General features: G+C 33.2%; 1 protein-coding gene across 3 annotated transcripts in view; it reads left to right on the top strand.

Moving 5' to 3' along the window:
* LOC113513101 (single-stranded DNA-binding protein 3) overlaps positions 1-18,780 on the top strand; it is a 30,873-nt gene extending 12,093 nt beyond the window's left edge. For 2 of the 3 annotated variants that reach the window (XM_052901284.1, XM_052901282.1), the window contains 3 exons: positions 1,829-1,951; positions 6,823-6,930; positions 10,170-18,780. In XM_052901284.1, coding sequence (XP_052757244.1) covers positions 1,829-1,951; positions 6,823-6,930; positions 10,170-10,303 — 365 coding nt within the window. In that variant the 3' untranslated portion in view covers positions 10,304-18,780. The remainder of the gene's footprint in view (positions 1-1,828; positions 1,952-6,822; positions 6,931-10,169) is intronic. The other variant, XM_052901283.1, reaches the window with a different exon arrangement.
* The last annotated feature ends 4,946 nt before the right edge of the window (positions 18,781-23,726 follow it).

Raw genomic sequence — 23,726 nt, 5'->3', positions numbered from 1 at the left:
AACCTTGGTTCGTTCACGCTTGGGTCACTCCTGTATTACTCCGCTTTTTATATTTCTTTTTTTTTTCATTTTGTTTTTGTACAATAAAAAAAAAAGAAAACTTCTTTACTTTTTGTCCTACCCTCGTTTATGTTTGTATCCAATTGTTTAGTTTTTAAGACTATTGTTGGTTTTCAACTAGATGGATTACCATATAGAGAGACCAATGGATTGTTAGTTGACACGTGTTTTTGTAAATGTTTGTGAATATAATTTTGTTATAACAAAACAAATATAACAAATATAATATAACAAATGTTATATTATAACATTGTGGTGAATGGTAGATTTTTTTGGATTAATTTATTGAACCTATGAAATCGGTTTAATTGCAATAAATTGTAGCCCAATTTGATATTAATTTCGATTATCTAAATAAATGAGATTGTGTTGAGAGTGTGGTATAAGTGTGGTAATATCTGTTGTTGTTGTTGTTGTTGTTTTTTTTTGGGCACTTTTCATCTATTTGTTGGCCTAACGAGGACTAGGAATAGCTACAAGGTTTTTTTTTTAAGACATTATTATTTAATGGTGGTTTTTTTTTTTGGTACATTTTGTTTGAGCCAACTAGTATTTTTTTTTTTTTAATATGAAATCGTTTATATTATTAATTTGTTATTACACATTGTGTCTGTCGTAGCTCGAAGTAAATTTGAGTAAATATTAGTTGGGCCAAATGATTACTTGAAGATGTTTTTATAAGCGTCGTCCTTTTTAAATTCTTAACCGGCAATGGATTTTACCACATTTTTTTTATTTTATTTTTTTTTATTTTATGAAATATTGTAATTAACGAGTCCGTATTCTGAAAATATTTTTAGGTTAAATAATTGAAATATGGTAATATAATTAATTGTAGATATTAAGAATTGGTATTTACCTACAATTTATAATGTAGACAGACTCTGACCGATTACCGATTTTAATACATCTATCTGACATTATATATATATATATATATATATATATATATATATATATATATATATATATATATATATATATATATATATATATATATTTGTAGTACCTTATTCTTTGTGTATATTTTTTTTTCTATATGTTGCTCCCGTGACAGTTTTTATTACATAAAATTATATTAATGATATAATTGATCGATAAAATAATACTAGTTGAAAATCGACAATAATAATGTTTTATCTTTTTTTTTTTTGTCTTAAAACCGTCCGTAAATAATATGATATAATACTCAAAGTACAAGACCGCATGCGTTGGTACCGGAAATGGAATGAAATGAAAACCGGTTTTTTATATATATATGTTTGCACTTGTAATATGTAATGTTACATTTTTATGATATTTATTTTGGGTATTTTTTAAAAATTAAATTGTAGTTTGATAAAATTTCTGGTCCTCCGTGTCCGGTCGAGTGCATCTATGTGTAATACGTTTAATTGTATAATAATTGTAAATTAGTATAATTAATGTCTTCGAATAAATCGCAATTTGTAAAATTGTTTTGTTTCAATACCTAAATATTAACATGGTCAGAAAGTTTAAATATTAAAAAAAAAAAAACCGAATAAATATCCTATTTGAGTTCAAATATTTAACAATATTCAAATTTAAAATTTGTTTTTACATTCAGTATAGAAAGAGATTAAATTAAATATGAGTAAAATAAAATATGATAACATGAGCAAGTCAGTCCGTTAACTGATTAAAAAACCGAAAAGAAAACCGGTTTTAACCGGTATCGATTACTAGTATACCGGTACCAATTACCGGTTGTCGTACAATTGGTATGAGAATACTGTTGCCGCGGCAGGGGGCGACAACATGTACACGCTGATGAAGCCGGTCGGGGCGGGCGCCCTCGGTGCCGAGTTCCCGCTGGCCGGCGAGCATGGGCCCACGCCGCAGCACCTGCCACAGCCGCCCGCTGCCGAAGGTGGGGCTCCGCTGACGGCCTAGAAATTTGCGGACCGTTGTGCTGTTGTTTTTTTCCCTTTTTTTTTTCTTCACGTAGTTCCAGCGCGGGCTTTCATTAGTTTTCGAATTTTAAAATGTCCGTTTAACGGAGATAGTTTTTTAACCGGTTTTCCCCAGTTATGTCTTGATCTTTATTTATTTATTTTTTTTTTATAGGAAGAAATTTATTCGGTCGCGTATAATTAATGAGTAATTACAATTTTTAATTAATTAAACATAACGCAAATCGTTTTTTGATTAGTGTCCAAACGTGATTTTGTCAGTTTAAAAAGAGGTGATCATTTTAGTGGGTGATTATTTTACTTGAATAAATTAAATTAAATATATTTAAATAATTTAAATATATTTAAATTTTAAATATTTAAATTTGTAACAACCTACTGTTTATACCTTTACTTAGTTAAGGTATTTGGTGATCAAATATTAATTTACTTAGAATAGAATAGAGTACAATATTTGAAATTAAATTTAATATTAAATATATTATAAAAAATAACCATGAATTAGGGTGGTCAGTAAATTTATTTAACTTTAAAAAAATAATTATTTTTTTAAACCTACAATTGTATGTGAAATAAATTATAGTATAATTATGAGGTATAATGCTATGTGCTTAGTATTTTTCAAATTGGGATAAAAAATTGTTATTATTTTGCAATTAATTTTTTTTTTTTTCTTATTAATAGCATCGCCATAGGATAGTAATGTAAACAGCTTAGCTATAGCTTCCTTATGCCATAGTTATTAATCTAGATCCAAAAACAGGTTAAATATAATTCGTTAACGAGCAAATTTTTATGGTATTCGGGTTTTTTTTTTTATATTATTAGCATACGTTCGAGGTGTTTAAAGTTATTTCTGAAAGTTACGTTCAATAAATAGTTGGTTAAGTTATGGATTAAATTATTAAGACATTTATAGTCAAGTTTTACTATCAGATGGGTCGTATACTTGTTTGCCACGTCAGTGGTATAAAAAAAAAAATTATAAAGTATAAAATATATAAAAGACACAGATAACAAAGTATTTTCAAACATAGAGCAATCATTGCAGGATAGGATAGATACTACATACATTATGTGTGATAGATTTTTATACGCGTTCTTGCGTCATTTCTATAAAAAAAAAGGAAGAATCGATTTTGATGAATGGTCTATGGAAAGCTATATGCCAGATAAAAATAAAAGCATTCGAGTTTATTGCCATTTTGATATTATTTGATCGATTTACTATTTAATTAATATTGTTCTACCGAGGTCTCAAACGCTTTTATTTTCTTTATGCTTTATGCATTTATTAAAAAAAAGTTTTATTATTTTTTTTATTTGTACTTATTATTAGTAACTCAAGGAATTAACTACAAGAAAATAAAAAAAAAAAAAAACCATACCAATGAAAAGAATTCTAAAATTTTACTTTAGAAACTCAACTAATTAATTTTTCGTCACTGGGGTTCGATTCTCAGGCGCTGTCCTCTAAACATATCTCTTAATCTAATATTTCAATTTAATAGTTTCACGACATTTTACGAGCCATCGTATATTAAATTTATAATAATTTTCATTTAAATTACAGTTGAATCTCGATTATTCGAATCAAATAAAACCAGGGGTTATTCTGTATAATCAAAAATCCGGATAATCGATTTTATAGTCAAATTAACCAATAATTAAACCTTCTTTGCGTAATGGTGTAAATTTCCATCATAACATTGAATGCTCAAAAATTATATAAAAGAACAAGTTCACTTTAAGTCGATCGTGTCTGGATACCTTTCTAATGTCCATTGCAGAAAAAAAAAACAGCTGTTAAATTTATTTTATTAACCATTTTTCCTATAATTTCGAACATGAATTATATCACCTTGATTTATATCACCAATAAAAAAATCATGCAAAGAAGGGTTAAATTTTAATATTTTTTTACATTTAGAATTAATATGATGTAAAAAAAAATTACAAGCTATAATGATAATGGATTAACCTAATAACTATTTACCCAATTAATACATAATACCATTTCTAAATCGCTAATTAGAGCCGTGAAGAATAATTCCGGATAATCGATGTTCGGATAATCCGAGACTCTACTGTAATTAGAAATTCAATCTATATTGGTCAATTGGTCAAAAATTACGCTAGAATATAAAATTGAAAATTTAATTTCAGAGAAATTGGGCCTTAGAGTTGACCCCATTGTAATTACTAATATACTAATTTTACTAAAATATATTTAACCTTTTTTTTTTTACAAAACTTCTTTTTATTATAAATAAACAGGCATCTTTTTTAATCTTAACCGTCTGTTCATTAGTTTAATTTATATATTTCAATTAATTAGTAAATATCATATAAAGAATTCTAATGGAAGCCCGTGCTTTTAACATCAAAGTCCATTGTTAGTTTATTTTGCTCTTTTTTTTTTTAGTCACCTGTCCTCTTATTTCTAGGCTACTTAATTATAACTCAGGCCACATAAGTATTTTTTTTTTTATTTTCCAATTGTTAGAGAATGAAGCAAATAGAACTAGGTGTGTTAGGTATTCAAAGTAAAAATAATACACGACGAATATTATAAATTGCATTTAAGATATATACTGTAAATTGCTTCGCCTGAGCATGATCAGGCGTGTTCAGGCAATGTAATTTACTTTAATAACATGCGCCTGAAAGTGCCTTTAAGTAATTGCCTTAAAATATCCTATTATTGCCATAGACATACCGCATAAGTTGGGCATTGGTTTCGGTATGAAAAAGCAAGAAGTTCTATACTTCTGCCCCTCTCTATCATGAATCTAATTGGATCTTCAAAGGGTCGCTATAGAATTGAGTCTCATGCTACGACCATATTATCAGGTGAAGATTCGTGTCGAGTATTTGCAATAGAATGCTCTCGGTTTATTCTTAACTATAGTATTTTTAAATATAATTTAATGACAAGGCAATTAGGTTTTGTTGAAATTATCTCAGGTATACTCTCTAAATTACAGCAGAATCTCGATTATCCGAATCAAATAAAACCCGTATTCCGTATAATCGAAAATCCGGATAATCGATTTCAAAGTCAAATCAAACAATCAATTTTAATATTTTTTTTTATTATGTTTTTTACATATGTCATTTAGAGAAAACGATATATAAAAATTACGAGGTATAAAGATAATGGATTACATAATAACTATTTACCCAATGAATACATAATACCATTTCTAAATTGGTAATTAGTGCCGTGAAGAATAAGTCCGGATAATCGAATACTCGGATAATTAATGTTCGGATAATCGAGATTCTACTGTAGTAACAAGTCGGAATCAAATAATTTGTTTTTAATATGTACTGCTGCTGTTGGACATTAGTAAACTGTTTCATGGTCGAATCAATAATTAAGACGGTTTATATTTTAATTAAAATCTATAGAATTGACTATACATTATTTATTACTCAAAGTTGATTGTGTTACGGCATACGTACCTATTTATTCCCTTATTTATGAGAACGTAAAATGTTTAATAAACCTATTTTCCTAAGTAACGTGCACGTGACACCCCTAGTGTTGCAGGCTATAGTGACCGTTTACCATCAGACGGGCTGTATGCCTGTTTGCCACATGTGTGGCATAAAAAAAGCGATTGAAGTGTTTGTGTCCATTTCTTTTGTATTAATTTCGAATTTTGAAAGAGAGTGAGAAAATAATCAAATAGTTGAAATAGCTTTGAATTTATATGAATATGAGGTTTTGGAGTCAATTTTAAATGACCAGGAATGTCTATTCTGATGTAACATTCTTTGAATTTCTAAATTTACAATTTCAATTTGATAGATAGATGGATAATTTATTTGCATCACTTACAGCACACAAACAGCAAAAGACACAAATGCAAAGTGAAAAAAAGATAAAAAAAGATACATATACAAAAAAAAAAAAAATCAAAAACAAATACAGAATGCATGAAATTAGTAACAATTTTTTTTTCTTCATGCGTGTGCCACAGTACTATAAAATGGCCACAACTCAGCTTTTTGCTTTGCCCTAAAAAGAGCAAAACACTGATATTCTGTTGTGGCCAAAAGTGAGCTGCGAAATACTATTGAAAAAAAAATAATAAAAAAAAAAGAAAGAAATATAGATCAAATACATAGTGTGCGTTTGTAAATTTTGTAAATTTGCAAAACCATTATTTATAGCATGAATCGTTAAGAGTTAATATTGTTTGTATTGTATTGTATTGTAAAATCTTTATTGTACATATTTACATTGGAATTGGACACAAAACAGTTTTAACATATTTTTAAAATACAATGGCGGACTTATCCTATAAAGAGATCTCTTAGTCTATGGTAGTTCTGACGCAATTCTATTAAAATTTTACGCTTCTATTCATAAAAAAACAAATCTCAAATCTATCTTCGGTATTGTACTGTTTTGTCTCTTTCTTTTCTGCTGCATTCCCAATTTGAAAGAGTGTGACAAAACATGTTCAATAGCTAAAATAGATCTGTAAAAGGGTTTAGTTTTTTTTCAAAAAAGCCAGTTTAAACTGGTTCAAAAATAATGATTTTGTGGTAATATCAAATTAAAATTTTTGTTTTAACGATAGATAGGCATTCAGAATTGACTTCACATTAGCGAATTATGCCGATTTCACCCGAGCGATTCGCTGTTAGATAGCTCGTCTCAGGCATATACTCGAATACATCCAAGACACAAATCTTCGTCCCTAATAAAATGGCCGCAGCATTATGCGGTGTGTCTGAAGAGTTTATAATATTTGTCATACGTTAATCCTCAGCCGATGTGCAGTTAATACGTTGAATTGCGTTGTTCGCTCAGGGTTAGGAGGTGTGGACGGCATGAAGTCATCACCCGGGGGGGTCGGAGGGGGTGGACCGGGCACACCGCGGGAGGACTCGGGTTCAGGAATGGGAGACTATAATTTAAGTGAGTAATTAATGTTTTAACTTTATAAATGTTTTATGAGCGTTCGTAATGCACACTTGCCCGAGTGTGGTGACGTCACAGTTAGCTGTCAATTTACAAAGACTAATTTATAAATTTTTTTTTTAGATTGATTATATGTAAAAAAAAAAATAATGCTCTGCTACCGAACTAAAACGTAAAACTATTTGATACTTGATGAATGAAAAACGCATCGCTAGCAGAGCATTATTTTCAAAAACTACAAAAAGAAGCAAGTTCTTACAGTTCGGTTGTAATTTTTTAATGTTTTTTTTTTCTTTGTAAATAATATGTTGCTTATAACTACGTCAGTTTTGAACCGATTTGAAAAATTCTTTTTGTATCTGACAGGATTTGATATTTACAGATTGATCCCGTAGAAATATAATGGGGCCTATAAAATCAAATACAGCTAAATCCAAATCTGTGAAATGTTCAGGAAAATTAAAAAATCTAATATTTTCTCATGGATATGAAACGATGTTCTAAATTTGAAACCAGATTAAAAAAAAACATAGAATATCAGTAATAATTTGAATTCTAACTAATAGAACTCCCTCTATATTTTTAGTATAGAGTGAAAATGAAATCGGTTCTATGGCGTTTAGCTGCCTTTTGTCATTTTATATACCTCTATTTATCAAAATCGGTTCAGTAATTTGATTTTTAGACCAAAATAACTCGCTTTTGTTTGGTCTTTGATTATAAATATTCAGAAAAAAAAATAAAAATGGTTTTTTGTAAACTGACAGATAATTATGACGAAGCTATACTTCGTTATGAACGTTCTTGAAATGTAGTGTAGAACATAGTGATATGTAAAGTTGATGGCAGATTGATATAAGGTAGCCATAAAGCGGTAGGGGGCAGAGTGACAGGAAGGGGGTAAAGGATAAGAACAAAGCAATCTCACAATTCTTAAACTATGTTTTGTTAAAAAATTTGTATGTTTCTAAATAACGTCAAAACTTGCTGAACAGATTTGAATAGAATTTGATATTAATGGGTGACAATAGAATGAACCTCAGCTGCGCTATCGGTATACACCGGCGGGGCACCAGTTAGGGGTGATAGGTGAGGATGAAAGCAGACCAGTTGACCCAACGTGACGGATCCCACATGAATTAACTACGGCGGTTTCCAGGGGTAATTAATATAGGAGTTTGACCCGATGCAATTGCAATCCAATGCATTCACCCGAGGGAGACTTTGTACAAAAGTCGATTGATTGGGTACCTCTGTCCCGTTCGTGTTTCTACCGTGAAGCAGTTGTGTTTATGTGTGTGTTGTGTGTATGGCTGTGTTTCGGTTTGTAGGGTGGGATATGGCGTGAATTTACTGGGTACAGAGGAGTAACATTTGAGTCCTCAGGAATGGCAATACATGGGGGGTATCATGGGCGAAACAGTATGCTCTGTTATGTCCATGGTAGTGCTCATGTCTATAGGCGACGGTTACCACTTTCCATCAGGTGGGCCGTCAGCTTGTTTGCAATTCTAGGTTGTATAAAAAAAAATGCAATATATACCCCATATTGCTAGCAATCGGCCTTTCATACTCCATTACTAACTACCCCTTTTCCCCCATAGAACAGCTGGTTCTATCTAGTAATCATATATATATGACAGTGTTATATGCCTCTAAAATTATACACGAGGGATTTATTAAATTAATTTTATCCCATATGAATATATTAACGCGAATTAGGTGACCCTCATTTAAACATGTCCGCTTAACTCTTTCTGAATTTATAAAAGTTCCTCGAGTAGGTTTCCCTTTGTTATCTATATAAAAAAAAAAAGTAAAAAACAGCTATCATTCGAGAAAGACTGGTCTCACTTGGATTTTTTTAATTATTACAATTAATCGACCAACTAAAATGTTAATGGAGACTCGGTGCAAATGTTGTTCCTTTGTACCTCTTTTTTTCCTTGAGTACCTCTGTTGCAGGTCGCAGTAGTGAAAGACATGCTTTTTTCAAGCAGTTTTCTGCTTGAAAAAAGCATGTCTTTCAATAAAAATAATAAGTACCTCATTCGTGTTTTTTTTTTTTTTTTTGATGGGTGAAAATGGTATGGTAACCCCGCCTGCGCTAACAGGATACGCTGGCGGAGCACCAGTGAAGGGTGATAGATGAGAATGAAAACAGGCCAGTTAGCACATCATGATGAATTCATCAGGAATTAACCATGATAGTTTCCAGGCGGAACCGCGAGGAGGTCGACCTGGTTGGGTATATTGCTAGCAATAGGATTCTCAGTCTCCATTACTAACAATCCCTTTCCCCCAACCTCATTAGTGTTTCTGTCACCAAACAGCTGTGTTCGCGTGGTTGTGTCACGGACAGCAATTTGGGATATGACAGTGAAACTCCAGGGTATGGGATAGCACCTTCGTCTACAGTACTGTATTTATAGGCGATAGGTATCCATCAGGTGGGCCGTCAACTTGTCTGCCATTTGTAGTAGAGTTGTTTAAAAAAAATAGGAAAAAAAAAATGGAATTTAGTCGAGACGTCTGTTGCCTTTGGTAGTATTCTACCTATAAACGTAAATTTAATTTTTGAAGTATAAATAATAATACATTTACAGATACGAAATAATATCACAATTCATATCGTGACAATACAAGAGTTAGAGAACTTGGTAACAATGTTTAGTTCACGTATCTCTGTCTAACTCGAGCTGTATTTGGGCCAGAAACAATGCATAGCGTTCCCAGTACCTCGAGAGTAGGTTTACCTCTGGAGATTGGTTTCTCTGCAGTTATTTTCAATATTCTGTTGGTAATGCACCTGCCAGATTTGATATTTTTGTTTTTATACAACTTAGAATGGCAAACAAGCTGACGGCCCACCTGATGGAAAGTGGTAACCGTCGCCTATAGACATGAGCAGTACCATGGACATAACAGAGTATACTGTTTCGCCCATGATACCCCCATGCGTTGCCATTCCTGAGGACTCAGGTGTTATTGCTCCGTACCCAGTAATATCACGCCATATCCCACCCTTCAAACCGAAACACAGCCATGCAAACACAACTGCTTCACGGTAGAAACACGAATGGGAAAGAGATGGCCAAGCAAACGACTTTTGTACAAAGTCTCCCTCTGGTGAATATTTGATAAATGCATTATAAATATAAATATTAGTGTAATAAAGTAATACCGGTTAATTTGGGCTTATTAAACCAAAATTAAGTTTATAAAATATTTTAAAGGTTTCGGAGGACCAGGTGGCGACCAAAATGACCAGACGGAGTCGGCGGCGATTTTGAAAATTAAAGAAAGCATGCAAGAAGAGGCCAAGCGGTTCGAGAAGGATCCAGAGCAGCCGGACTACTTCATGCAGTGAACATAATATCGGCGGAGCCAGCCCGCCAAGGTGGTGTGTGTGACACGACAGTGTCAGTGACACGAAATTTTCGGTATCACATTCGATTTCAGAAAAATAAACAAAAGTAAAAAAAAAAAAAGAAAGTATTTTATATGATCTCAAAAAATATTTCTCTGGTGGGTTGGCGCCTCACAACGATCTGAAGTACCATTGTAATAGAAAGCTGACATTTTCATACTTTATTTATTTATTTTTACAGGTAAAATAGTTTATCTGTAGGAGCGTTTCGGTACTAATGCGCTATGTAAAAACGTTCCCTATTTATTTACAATGAGTGTACATGTTTTTAATCTGTGTTTTTTTATGTGCATTTTTAAATGAAATCATTGTATTTTTTTTTCTATTTTAGTAATAACGGACATATATTTAAATGAATTGATAATTTTTTTTAAATGACACAGTCTAGTGGTAGTACCCAAACGCTCCATTCAAACACTCGGTAGCAAAATAAGTGGATTAAGTCGCGATCCACGTAATATCACGTTTAGTGGTATTTAATTTTTTTTTTTTTTAAATCGAATATGTATGTATCGCCTATACATATAGCAAGTATTTAATTGTATTTTTAAAGTACCAACTTCGTTAGAAATCTTTTTTTGGATCTGGCATGTGTTTTTATACGACGTTTTATATATGAATTTTGTTGTACAGAGGGCGTTGTTAACAATTTGATGGAAACAATATTTTTTTTTAATGAATATATATATATATATATATATCTAATATATAAAGTTCTCGTGTCGCGGTGTTTGTTACCAAACTCCTCCGAAACGGCTTTACCGATTTTTATGAAATTTTGTGTGCATATCGGGTAGGTCTTAGAATCGGCCAACATCTATTTTTCATACCCCTCAATGATAAGGGTGACTCTCCCTTAATTTTTTATTTTTCCGACAATTTTATTTTTCTTTTATTATGATTTAGCGTTGAAAAATACATACAATTTCTAATTTTCACGCTTTTACGATCAACCCCTGTTGTTTAATCGCGATTTTTACATTCCGCAATAGGGTTGCAAGATGACGATCGAATATAATAATTGTAGTACGATATATTTTCATGTATAGTTCTAGAAATAATGTATATGGTAAAACAACGTTTACCGAGTCAGCTAGTATATATATATATATATATATATATATATATATATATATATATATATTATTACATTTGCTTATCATTGCTTTTTTTTAATAGCTATATGTGTCTACGACCAGTCTAAATTTATCGTTTCGTATTTCAAAACGAATTTCTTTTTTTTTTTATTTTATTAATGCCTTTTTTACACTAAGACATATAAATAAGAAAATATTTTGCTTTCAAATAATACAACCATTCGGTAATGTTAGCTTATTAATAATTCTAACCTGGCGTTGCACGGGTGGACATTTTTACAACATTTTAAAAAGTGATTATTGTGACATAACGATAATAGTTGGACATATAGTGTCGCTAAGTTTTTTGTAGTTATTGATATTTCCTTCAATATTGTAGAACATACTTTTGTTCTATCACCAATAGTTTCCGCAGCGCACGCGACCAAAGATATTTCATAGCATTTTTTTACACCTCGAGTTACGTTACGAAAGTTTTAGTTAGGATCCCTAATCTTTTCTAGCAATAAATGTAGCCTATGTCACTCAGGGTGAATGTAGCTTTATAGTGGTGAGAGAATTTTTGAAATCGGCAAAGTAGTTTTCGAGTTTATTCATTACAAACATACATACATACAAAAATACAAATATTTCCTCTTTACAATATTATGAATGTATAATTTTTGTCCCACAATGGGATTATATTGAACTAAATAGTATAAAAACACATGCCACATAGAAAAATAAAAATATTTTTATGTATTAAGAAAGTGCGCACGCGCTGCGGCCACTCCGCAGGCGCGGGTTGAACCGCTAGGAATAATTTATTTTCCTTTTTTATTTTTCACTAATAAATAAAAGAAAAAAATCTTCCACATTTTTTTTTAAATTAAATTATTTAGTATATATTTTGTTTTAAGCTCTAATGTTCCTAGTTGTATTTTTTTTTTTGTATTTAAGGACTCGTTCGGTACGTTATCGCGGTGTGTCGGTGAGCTTATGCACATGCATTGCGTGTTTCGCATTATTGCATTATTTGATGCATTCTTGTAGCGTTTAAACACTTACACTTTTGTCGAATGTAACTTTTTATATTAGAAACAAGTTGAGACACGCGGCTTCGCCCGCGGTCGTGTCGTGATATTGCAACAAAATGCAGATACAAACAGATTTTTCAAATCCGATTTGCAGTTACAAAGTGTTTATTGTATTCAGATAAAAAAAAAAAGAAAAACTCTTATCCCCTTATTTATAAAAAACGACAATTCGCTAATTAACCTATTTTTGTTATTAAACTGTTTTGTCTCTTTCTTCCCTAATTCTGAATTCCAAATTTGAAAGTGGCAAAACTTGACATTTGTTATAGATTTGTAATTAGGCTTCAGCTTTTATGAATAAGGGCGTTACGCTTTTTTTTTTTTTTTAAATATTATCGTAGTATTGATAAATAAGCAAATCGGTTTTGTTACTAAAAACTGTTATTTTATATTTTACAAAAGTCGATTGCTTGGGTACCTCTGTCCCGTTCGTGTTTCAACCGCGAAGCAGTTGTGTTTGCATGGCTGTGTTTCAGTTTGAAGGGTGGGATATGGCTATATATATAATTTACTGGGTACAGAGGAATAACACCTGAGTCCTCAAGAATGGCAACGCGTAAGGGGTATCATGGGCGAAACAGTATACTCTGTTATGTCCACAGTACTGCTCGTGTCTATAGGCGACGGTTACCACTTTCCATCAGGTGGGCCGTCAGCTTGTTTGCCATACTAAGTTGTATAAAAAAAAACCTTTTATCTGATAAGGGGTTTGTTGTAGCCTTGCACTGTCTTATGTTTGTTTATTAACTTTTTTTTTTTGTTTTTTTTTTATAAAGAAATGAAATATGCCGTTTAAAAATGTGTAATATGTATTCGAATGGTTAAATATTTGTTTCAATATTATTTTATTAGTCGAAAAATGCCCTTTGTTACGTATTACAGAGACGTTACTACGTTACGTTATTTGACAATTTTTTTTTAAAAAAAAAAGGTAATGTGTTTAAACGCTGTCACGTAGTTAAGAGATTTTTTAACAGGTACCGAGAGGTGTATTTGTATTTTGCTACATTTGCCGTGTTTTATTTTGTATTATTGTTACAAATGATTAATATAATACAAAATAAAACTCGACAAATGTATGTGAAAAATAGATTTAATTAAATTAAATTTTTTTTTTTCTTTTACATTCGAATTAGAATGTTTAGTTCGGTTAAGATTTTAAATAGGGAATTAACTAAATGTTTTTTTGGTACGTTAATTGTTATTTCGGTAAATTAATCTCTTTTTTTTTTTTTTTTTTTTCTTCTAATTTCGGTCTAATGGTATTTCGTGGATTTTAAATGAAATGGGACTTTTTATATGTATTTTAAATGTATTAGATATAATGATTAATTTATTAATTATTTGTAATGCATTAAAACATTTGGAATTTTGATTTTTATACATTTTGTATAAATTTTTACATGTATGACTTTATTTTTTTGTTGTGTAGAAACAATTTGACCATACATACAGACGTACAGTAAGATACTGCATTTGGTATCTGAAAATTTGAAAATAAAACTTTTAGTAATATGTGTGTACGTTAATTTACCGTGTCACGTCACGACATCGTACGTTTTTACCGTTACGATAATGAAATTAGGCGATCATAATTTATACAAATGTATGGAGTAATAATAATTTTCCTCGGCAATATCGTTGATCGTGAAAATCGTACCGTATCGTGACGTGTCACGGTAAATTAAGAAGCTTCGGAGACGTTATATCGATAAGAAAGGATATGGTTTTATAAGTTAAGCTATAAAATATAACACAGTTGTAAATAAAGGTAGATCCAGTAAAGAAAAGGCGAAACGAGAGAGACCGGACCACATATTTACTATTCCCATGGTGTCGTCAGTGTCCATGGGCTGCGGTGGTCACTTCCCATCAGGTGTACCGTACGCTTGTTTGGCGCCTTCTTACACAAAAAAACAGATGCGATGAAACGTTGTTTACAGTACGGGAGTTATTTTACCGCGAGGATGGCGTAATCAGAGAGGGGTCATAATTATGCCAGCCGTGAACTGTCCACTGCTGGACAGGACTAGGCCTCCCCCATAAACGAGGGTTTTGCCAGTAATTGCCACGCTTAGCTTGGGGGTTTTTTTTTTGATGGGTGAAAATGGTATGGTAACCCCGCCTGCGCTAACGGGATCCGCTTGCGGAGCACCAGTGAAGGGTGATAGATGAGAATGAAAACAGGCCAGTTAGCACATCATGATGAATTCATCAGGAATTAACAATGATAGTTTCCGGGGGGGACCGCGAGGAGGTGGACTTGGTTGGGTATATTGCTAGCAATCGGATTCTCAGTCTCCATTACTAACAATCCCTTTCTCCCCTAATAGCTTAGCTTGGGTTGGTAACCGCAGTTAGGTTTTTGGAGGTGTTTTTAGACGGACGCTGCTGTCCATTCCTCGCCCTCTTCTAGTCGCCTCTTACGACACCCACGAGAAAGGAATGGCTGGTCCATTCTATGCCGGGACCACAGAGCAGAGAGAGATATAAACGTTGAATAGTAACTATCGCGTGTCGTTGGGCAAAGTTTTCAAAGACAAAAGTCACAATTCGTCCGAATGTTTTTGTGTCACGTGATTGACTATGTCACAATTTTTTAACCGATTTCCGTGATTATTTTTGCAATCGATACATACGGCTTACCAATAATTTTGTGACGATAGAAGCTGTCGTTTCTCATTGTTTCGTAGCAAATTTTTTATGGAAACAAGCAGTAATATATCTACATAATATACGGCTGTAGTTAAAAACATTGGGCACCTAATAATTTATTCAATATGTCTTATAAAAACATATTACACTGCCTCCGGCGTGCTTAACAGTCGGTACAATGCAATCTGGGTGGTACCCTACGTTCATACGTCGCCTCACGAAGGTGACCTTCGTGATCTGGTGCTCCAAATACCTACAAGTATTAAGTGAGACAAATATATACATATTTTCCAGCGATCCTTGCAATGTTACATTAAGGCTGCCAATTTGTTACTTTAAATCTACAGCCGTCATTCTTTTAATGTTTCTAATATCGAATGTAATGCAGTGCAGTTGTCGGAGTGCAAATTTGATGATGTTTTATGTAATATTTATTTTATAAATGTATTAATTTGTAATCTGTTGCCTTGCTATAAATAAATAAATATGTTCTAAATTGCTATAACTTAGAAGATCGTAATATTCGTCGATTGCTTGGGTACCTCTGTCCCATTCGTGTTTCAACCGTGAAGCAGTTGTGTTCGCATGGCTGTGTTTCGATTTGAAGGGTGGGATATGGCGAATTTACTGGGTACAGAGGAATAACACCTGAGTTCTCAGGAATGGCAACGTATGGGGGGTATCATGGGCGAAACAGTATACTCTGTTATGTCCACGGTACTGCTCATGTCTATAGGCGACGGTTACCACTTTCCATCAGGTGGGCCGTCAGCTTGTTTGCCATTCTAAGTTGTATAGAAAAAAAAATGATAACTATAAAATAAACTGACCTCGAATTTGGATTCCTCGGACCACATACACTCTTTCTCCGTAGTGTTGGTGTCGTAAAGCCCATTCTAGCAGACTTCTTTTGTTACCTTCTGAAGGCTATGGCGTCTTTCTGGCTTTACAACCCTTTAGTCCCGCTTCTCCGAGTCTTCTTGCTGTTCGAGCGATTATCGACTTTCCAGCCTCTTCGGATAAGGCAGCAGCAAGCTCCGTAGAAGTTTTCTTCCTATCTTTAACTGGTTTTAAAATTGGGTAAGTAGGTGGCACCGCTGTTGATTTTCAACTCTCCATGTCTCTGAATGCGTGATCCTTGCGGCAAAATTACTCTCGCGTAAATGAGGGCTGAACATGACCTTGTCACTAGATGGAGTGCCGTCAAACGTCTGTTCGGTCAAGCGACTGTTAGATGACGCATTATTCAAATATCTTCCAATATTTTACATTAAATGTCTTTTTACTGTGTTGAATTCAAAATTGGAACGTTAATACTTATTGTATTGTGTCATGATTGGCGCCAACTTGCGTCTTGAATTTTTTTTTTATTTTTATTTTTTTAATCATACACAAACCGTAATAAAGCTGTTTATTATTTCAATAAATAATTTGTATTAATTATTTTATTTAATTAGTATTAATTCGCAATGATGTTAGTTGAATTATCTTGTATAAATAATGATTAATGTAATTATATTTTATTCTCGGTACTTGTTTAAAAAAAAAAGAAACTGAGCCAAAATAGATATTTTAATAACAGCCGACTGGGTGGTATCGCAAATCTAACGTTCCGTTACGCGACTGAATTTTGCCATTTAATGAGAATAAAGAGATATCGTATCGGGGGAATTCCTCGTGGAACGGAACGCGCATTTATTCATTTTAAAATTAAATATAAATTGACATTTCTTCAACAGTAACAAGTTTTATTAGATGTATTTAGCGGGTCCCTGCGGCGGCTCGGTGGCGCAGTGATACCGGTGAAAATATACCGGTTTTTTTTTTAACGGCAGCGCACTTGATCCGCCGGAGTTTGGACTTCTGAGTGGAAAATTTTTTATGGAAATTTTATACCACAAGGTAGTGATGTGTTGATAGATTTTTTTAAAACTCTGGTATCTTTCTGTAGCATAGGATTATTTTTCTTTTGGGTGTATGGAAAATCTGTATAAATTAGATTATTTCATAGAGAGATTTGGATAGGTAGTTTTTAAGTTGTGGAGCAAACGCTCTGTCCATAGTTCTGCGCAAATTTGGGTTCCTTTAGTGATACCAAAACGATACCTCAAGGATCGGTACCGGTTTTGAATCTCGACTGAGGACATTCGGACTTGACTTTTTTCTTATAAAGTAAAAAAAATCGGATTTAAAAAAAAAATTGTAAATAATATCAATTTGCATGGTGTAACTGAGTAATTTAGTTTTTTTGATAGAATTTTTGCGTCAGAAATCTTGATAATAGTAATAATAATAAAAAAATATATCAATTTTTAGCGAAATATACACTAAACGGACCCAAACATTGTAAATTTAAAACGCAGCGTTGAAAAATGACTAGTTGTAAGGGAAACATAGCGTAAACAGAAAAAAAAATATTACACAACAATGCAAATTTGAGAAATAACTTTTTTTTTTTTAAATATAAAAGGAATTCGGTTTTTAAGTTCAGGAACCACATACATGGCTGCTTTTTTTTATCTAGTAAAAAAGTTTGTAGTTATATTACTGGGAAAGAAGTACAGATAATGAATAGTGCGGCAGATCAATACTGTGTCTATCTGCGATTATAGTACAATCAATGTATTCATTTCTTACGTTAATAATACATTATTTCTACGTCATGTTGTCAGATTCAATTTTGGCGCGCAGTTTTTTTTTGTTTAGTCTATGGTTAACTCTATAAAGGAGTTTATCTGTAACGTCTGTGAGTGGGTGTAATATTAAAAAAATAGACTGAAATTGGCGCGCTAACATGTTAGCTGTCAAACGTTCTTTTTATTTTTTAAATATTTACATTTAACAATATTTCTTTTTTTGTTCTGTAATTCTGTATTAGATGAGTCATAAAAAAAACTACTTTTTTTTTTTATTTGTAATGAGCTAGTGTTGTCCAATATGCCACCGCCAAGTTTAACTTTTCCCGCCTTTACTGTTTGCACTTTGAATCGATTTATTGATTACGAACTTTATATTTATTAAGGCGGAAAAGTTTAACTGAGGCGGTTAAAAAGTTACTCTGTAAGTAAAAAGCATCAAAATAAATATACTTCTTATTAAATGCAATCCGGTAAAAAAATTTACCCTGTCGGATTTATTCAACAGAGCCTGTGTTTATTTGTATGTTTGTTTTCTTTTTTTTTCGACTGCCCATTACAATAACAGTAATTTGATTAAAATAGAAATATAGAACAAAGGTTTTTAAAAATAATTAAAAAAATATTTAATAAAAAACCAAGAATAATGTAAACGCCAGGGTTACGACGACTTACAAAACCGAGCGGGCATAAACAATTTTTTTTTTCTATTTCATTATTTGCAAATAACGAACCTTTTTATACAATAAATTAAAAAAAAAATTAGCCGTGTGTGCGTGTTCCCAATGGTAAAATTAAAAAAGAAAATACGAGTAGAATGAGGTTGTATGTTGTTTTTAAGGTATATTAATTATATTATTTTCCTTAATTTTGTGAGTTAGATAAATGAATTATTTTTTTTTCTTGATGTAACATTTATATACTTGCATAAATAGTTATTATATATTAAATTATATGCTGTTTTATTATTACCTACACCTGCTATTGTTATGTATGTGTATTATTTCTCAGCTTATATCTGGTTTTGTAGAGACAATGACGAGTTTGTTACTTGTTTTTATACAACTTAGAATGGCAAACAAGCTGAAGTCTGACTGTATATATATATATGTATATATATATATATATATATATATATATATATATATATATATATATATATATATATATATATATATATATGTATGTATGTACACAATGATGAAAGTCTTCTAATCAAGAATAGTAGTAATAAAGTATTAAAGCGAAATTGGAAAGATAAAATGATTTTAAACTTTTATTGAAGGAATTGCTAGACGGATTAAATATACGCATTTAAAGTTGGCCTGTTTTTGGGAAAGCATTTGTATGGAGGTACTCTATTTTTTTTTAATGGATGATAATTGGTAACCCCGCTCGTGCTAACGGTATACGCTGGCGGGGCACATCATCAGTTAGCCCATCGTGATGAATACACTTGGAATTCGTCACGATGGTTTCCAGGGGAGACCACGGGGAGGTCGACCTGCTTGGGTATATTGCTAGCAATAGGGTCCATAGTTTCCATCACTAACAATCCCTTCCCTCCTTAGAAGATACTCTATTTGTACAATCTAGCAATGATTCGTCATATCAGCGAATAACTGTCCACTGGTGGACATAGGTCTTAAGTTGACCTGGCCCTCTAAACAAGTATTTCCGAACCGATACGACAACATAACCTTCAAGAAAAGAGCATATTCTTTTTTAAAAGGCCGGCAGCACACCTGCAATGCCGCTAGTGTTGTGGGTGATCATGGGCGGCGGTAGTCACTTACCATCAGGTGAGCCGCATGCTCGTTTGCCCCGTGTGTTGTAAAAAAAAAGTAACGAGCAAATTCGTCAATGGAATCGACATCGCTAGCGAGTCCATGAGTTGGAATGAGTCATCCGGCGTTGCTATCTCATTCTATCTCACGAACTCGCTGTCGATTTTTTTTTATGGGTGATAATGAAATAGTGACCCCACCCGCGCTATCGGTATACACCGGCGGGGCACCAGTGAAGTAGGAATAGGTGAGGATGAAGCAGGTCAGTTAGCCCATCGTGACGAATTCAACAAGAATTGTTCACGGTGGTTTCCAGAGGGAACCACGTCGACCTGACAGGGCATATTGCTAGCAATGGGGCTGTCAAACTCCATTGCTAACATACCCTTTCCCCCCACTCGCTATCGATTGGGATTCCATCGACGAATTCGTTTGTCATTTTTCTAGAGGCCCTGTTTTTCGTACGGGGACACCCTTACAATCTTGTTTTTCAATTTAATTATATTGCCTAAATAAATAAACGTCTAAGTTGCCGATGAGGTCGCTTCAAGACGGCCACTTGTAAACGTTCCCACGGCAATTTGCTCATAATTTAAACCAGCGAGCAGTTATAACACCGTTCTGTAAATAATTCATTGAAGTACAATACAATACGAAAGTGCAGTTTTGAAAGATTATTTGATGTAAGTAACTATTCACGTAGGTACCTTTTACCAGAGGGAGACTTTGTACAAAAGCTGTTTGGTTGGGCACCTCTATCCCATTCGTTATGTCCACGGTACTGCTCATGTTTATTAGGCGACGGTTACCACTTTCCATCAGGTGGGCCGTCAGCTTGTTTGCCATTCTAAGTTGTATAAGAAAAAAAAAACAGCTGTTGTTCTGTACAAAAATGTAAAGCTCCTTACCGAATTGTCCATCTAAGTGCGCATTGTAATCACCAAGAACAAATACAGTCTGCGAGTCATTACAATTGCACAGATCTCGCCTAAGCAGTGCGTGAATTCTTTGTCTTTTTCTCAATGTCCTCTACCCAAAGGTTGTCTGGAAGGGATTGCTTAGCGATAAGGCCGCCTTTTGTATCACTTCTCATTAATATTTACTGTATTTTGAAGGATTTTAATCTTTTTTTGAAGGAACTGCTGGACGGGCTATTCTGAATACTCACGGGAAGTTTATTCCACAGCTGTACAGCACGATATGCAAATGAATTACCAATAAAATTTACTTTGCGTTACAAATATAATATTTTAAACGCATCATATTCCTTCTGAAATTTCATGCAAATTTCTTCTAGCGTTACGGACACATTAGTTTTTTGCAAAATATATAAAGATTTGTCCTCTATGGAACTATTTTTATCAACACTAGTTATAAAATTCCCTCTTGCGCCACCTACCCACTTCTATCTGTTCTCCTTTAAACAAAGCTTGTCTGTAAGAGATCGCCCTAGCAATAAGACCGCCTTTTGTACCTTTATATGTATATTTCAATCTGTATTTATGTTATTGTATTTCACTTGAATTATTTACTTGTCATTGTATATTTTTATTTATGGTGCAATAAAGAGTTAAATAAATAAATACAATAAAAAGCGGTATCTTTACATTTGCTGCTCAAAATTTTCCCTCCGGTTCTGTACTCGTTTGTCCTCTTTTCCCCATAAATCTATTTCTAAGTTTGTTTCTTTGTACAACTATCCAATCTTCTGACTTTTTTCCATTTTTCCATTTTCCACCAGAAGCTATATGAGCAAATGGTTTTTCCACTACTATGGAATGGACGGGAGACTGTGTTATGACTATTGGCTATGTTCACGCCGGTCGCACTCGCTTGCGTGTCCGCTGCTATGTTTTGTTTGCATCGATGTACTGTATCTTCTACCCTCGCACTTACGTTTTCTAATGTACTATTTATCAAACAATTTGATTGCGTTTTCAATGGAATGTTTATGTTGCATTCGCTATTTATTAAAAAACGATTTTAGGATTAATACATTTATTTTAACATATTAAATAGTAAGCCATAATATTCTGAATACCCTCTTGACAATTTTAACAACACTATAATCAATAATTATGTATATAAATGTAAGTAAGTGCCATGGATGACACTAATCTCACAGCTATTGTTCTTCTTGACTTTACTAACGCTTTTAACTCAGTAGATTTTGACATTTTGCTTGCCATGCTCCGTGTAGTAAACGTATCCTCTCCTGCTATTGAATGGTTTTCTTCCTATCTTTTCGGTCGTCAGCAGTGTGTCAGAGCCAATGATGCTTCATCGGATTGGTCTCCACTCACTGCCGGTGTACCTCAAGGTGGCGTGCTGTCTCCTTTACTCTTTTCAATTTTTATAAACAATATTTCTCGGATCATTAATTCTCCCTACCATCTGTATGCGGATGATCTACAACTTTACAGACACTTTGCACTGTCCGAAGTGTCTGATGCCATTGCTGTCTTAAATACGGATTTATCTGCAATACAATCGTGGGCTAACACATTTGGTCTTCTCGTAAATCCTGCTAAATCACAAGCTATCATTATTGGCAGCAGCAGGATGCGATGCAGGTTGAATTGGACCGGGATACCGCCACTTTACTACGATGGAGTTCCAGTGGCATATAGCGAGAAGGTTAAGAACCTTGGTCTCATAATGGACGGCACTCTATCTTGGACATGTCATATAAATGAGCTCAGTAGACGCATGCACTTTACATTTCACTCTCTCAAGCGACTTCAATACTTTCTCCCAGTAAATACTAAAATCATGCTCGCACAATCTCTACTACTCCCAATACTTGACTATGCCGACGTCTGTTTTTTGGATGTGACTGAGGAGCTTCTAAACAAGCTGGAACGATTACAAAATCTGGCCAATAGGTTCATCTTTGGTCTTCGTAAATATGATCACGTTTCTGCCTTTCGCAACCAGTTAAAGTGGCTTCCTATCCGACTTCGACGTGATATGCACATCCTTTCTTTCCTTTATAACATACTTAATAACCCCAATTCTCCTTCGTACCTCCGCTCTCGATTTAAATTATTACCACCACCAATCCGTCCTAAACGCTCCTGTCAAGTTCAGTCCAGGATTCTCGACCTACCTTTGTGTAGAACACATTTTATGGGCAACTCTTTCTCGTATCGAGCTGCTCAATTATGGAACAAACTCCCTTCCCACATACAAGAGAGCCCTTCAATTACCTCTTTCAAGAAAAGGTTGAAGTTACATTTTCTTTCCTTTGAGTCATAATTTATTTATTTTTATAATTGAACTGTCAAACTTTGAAATCATTGAACTAAATTTCTATTCTAGGTAGTATATTCATTTATTTTAACATCCACTGTATAAGTAAGTAGATATTATATTTATTTATAATTAATATTTTATTTAACTGTATATTTGTTTATGTATACTAAATATTAATAGTTGTAGCACTTCAGCTGCCCGCTAGCAACATGTTTTCTAACTGCATTGGGTTGACTGGAAGAGATCTCTGTCAGAGATAAGTCCACCCTTGCTCACAATATTTATAAATGCATTAACATTGTAATTTACAAGTGCAATAAAGAATATATAATAAATTAGGACAATAATAAATTTAAACCGTTGTAATTCTAATAAGGCATTTTTTGGTATGGTATGGTAACCCCGCCTGCGCTAACGGGATACGCTGGCGGAGCACCAGTGAAGGGTGATAGATGACAATGAAAACAGGCCAGTTAGCCCATCATGATGAATTCATCAGGAATTAACCATGATAGTTTCCAGGGGGAACCGCGAGGAGGTCGACCTGGTTGGGTATATTGCTAGCAATGGGATTCTCAGTCTCTATTACTAACAATCCCTTTCCCCCCTAATAAGGCAATTATAACGTTAATATTTTTGAATAAGCTAGTTACTAAGTTTTAATTTTTATAAATGACTAATGACTAACTATAAACCACTTTTTTACTTTATCCGAACAGTAAGTACTTTATATTATTCTCAATTTCGTGTATAATATAGTATATGTCATATATGTGTAAGTATATTGGTTATTTATATATATTTATTCGTTTATATATGTAATTTTAGTATGTATGTATATCAATAATTACTAGTAC

The sequence above is a fragment of the Galleria mellonella genome, unplaced genomic scaffold, assembly GCF_026898425.1.
Source record: "Galleria mellonella isolate WM207_F2 unplaced genomic scaffold, CSIRO_AGI_GalMel_v1 utg778, whole genome shotgun sequence".
NCBI classification, from domain to species: domain Eukaryota; kingdom Metazoa; phylum Arthropoda; class Insecta; order Lepidoptera; family Pyralidae; genus Galleria; species Galleria mellonella.
The sequence above is the reverse complement of the archived record's forward strand: the minus strand, read 5'-3'. Positions and strand labels throughout refer to the sequence as shown.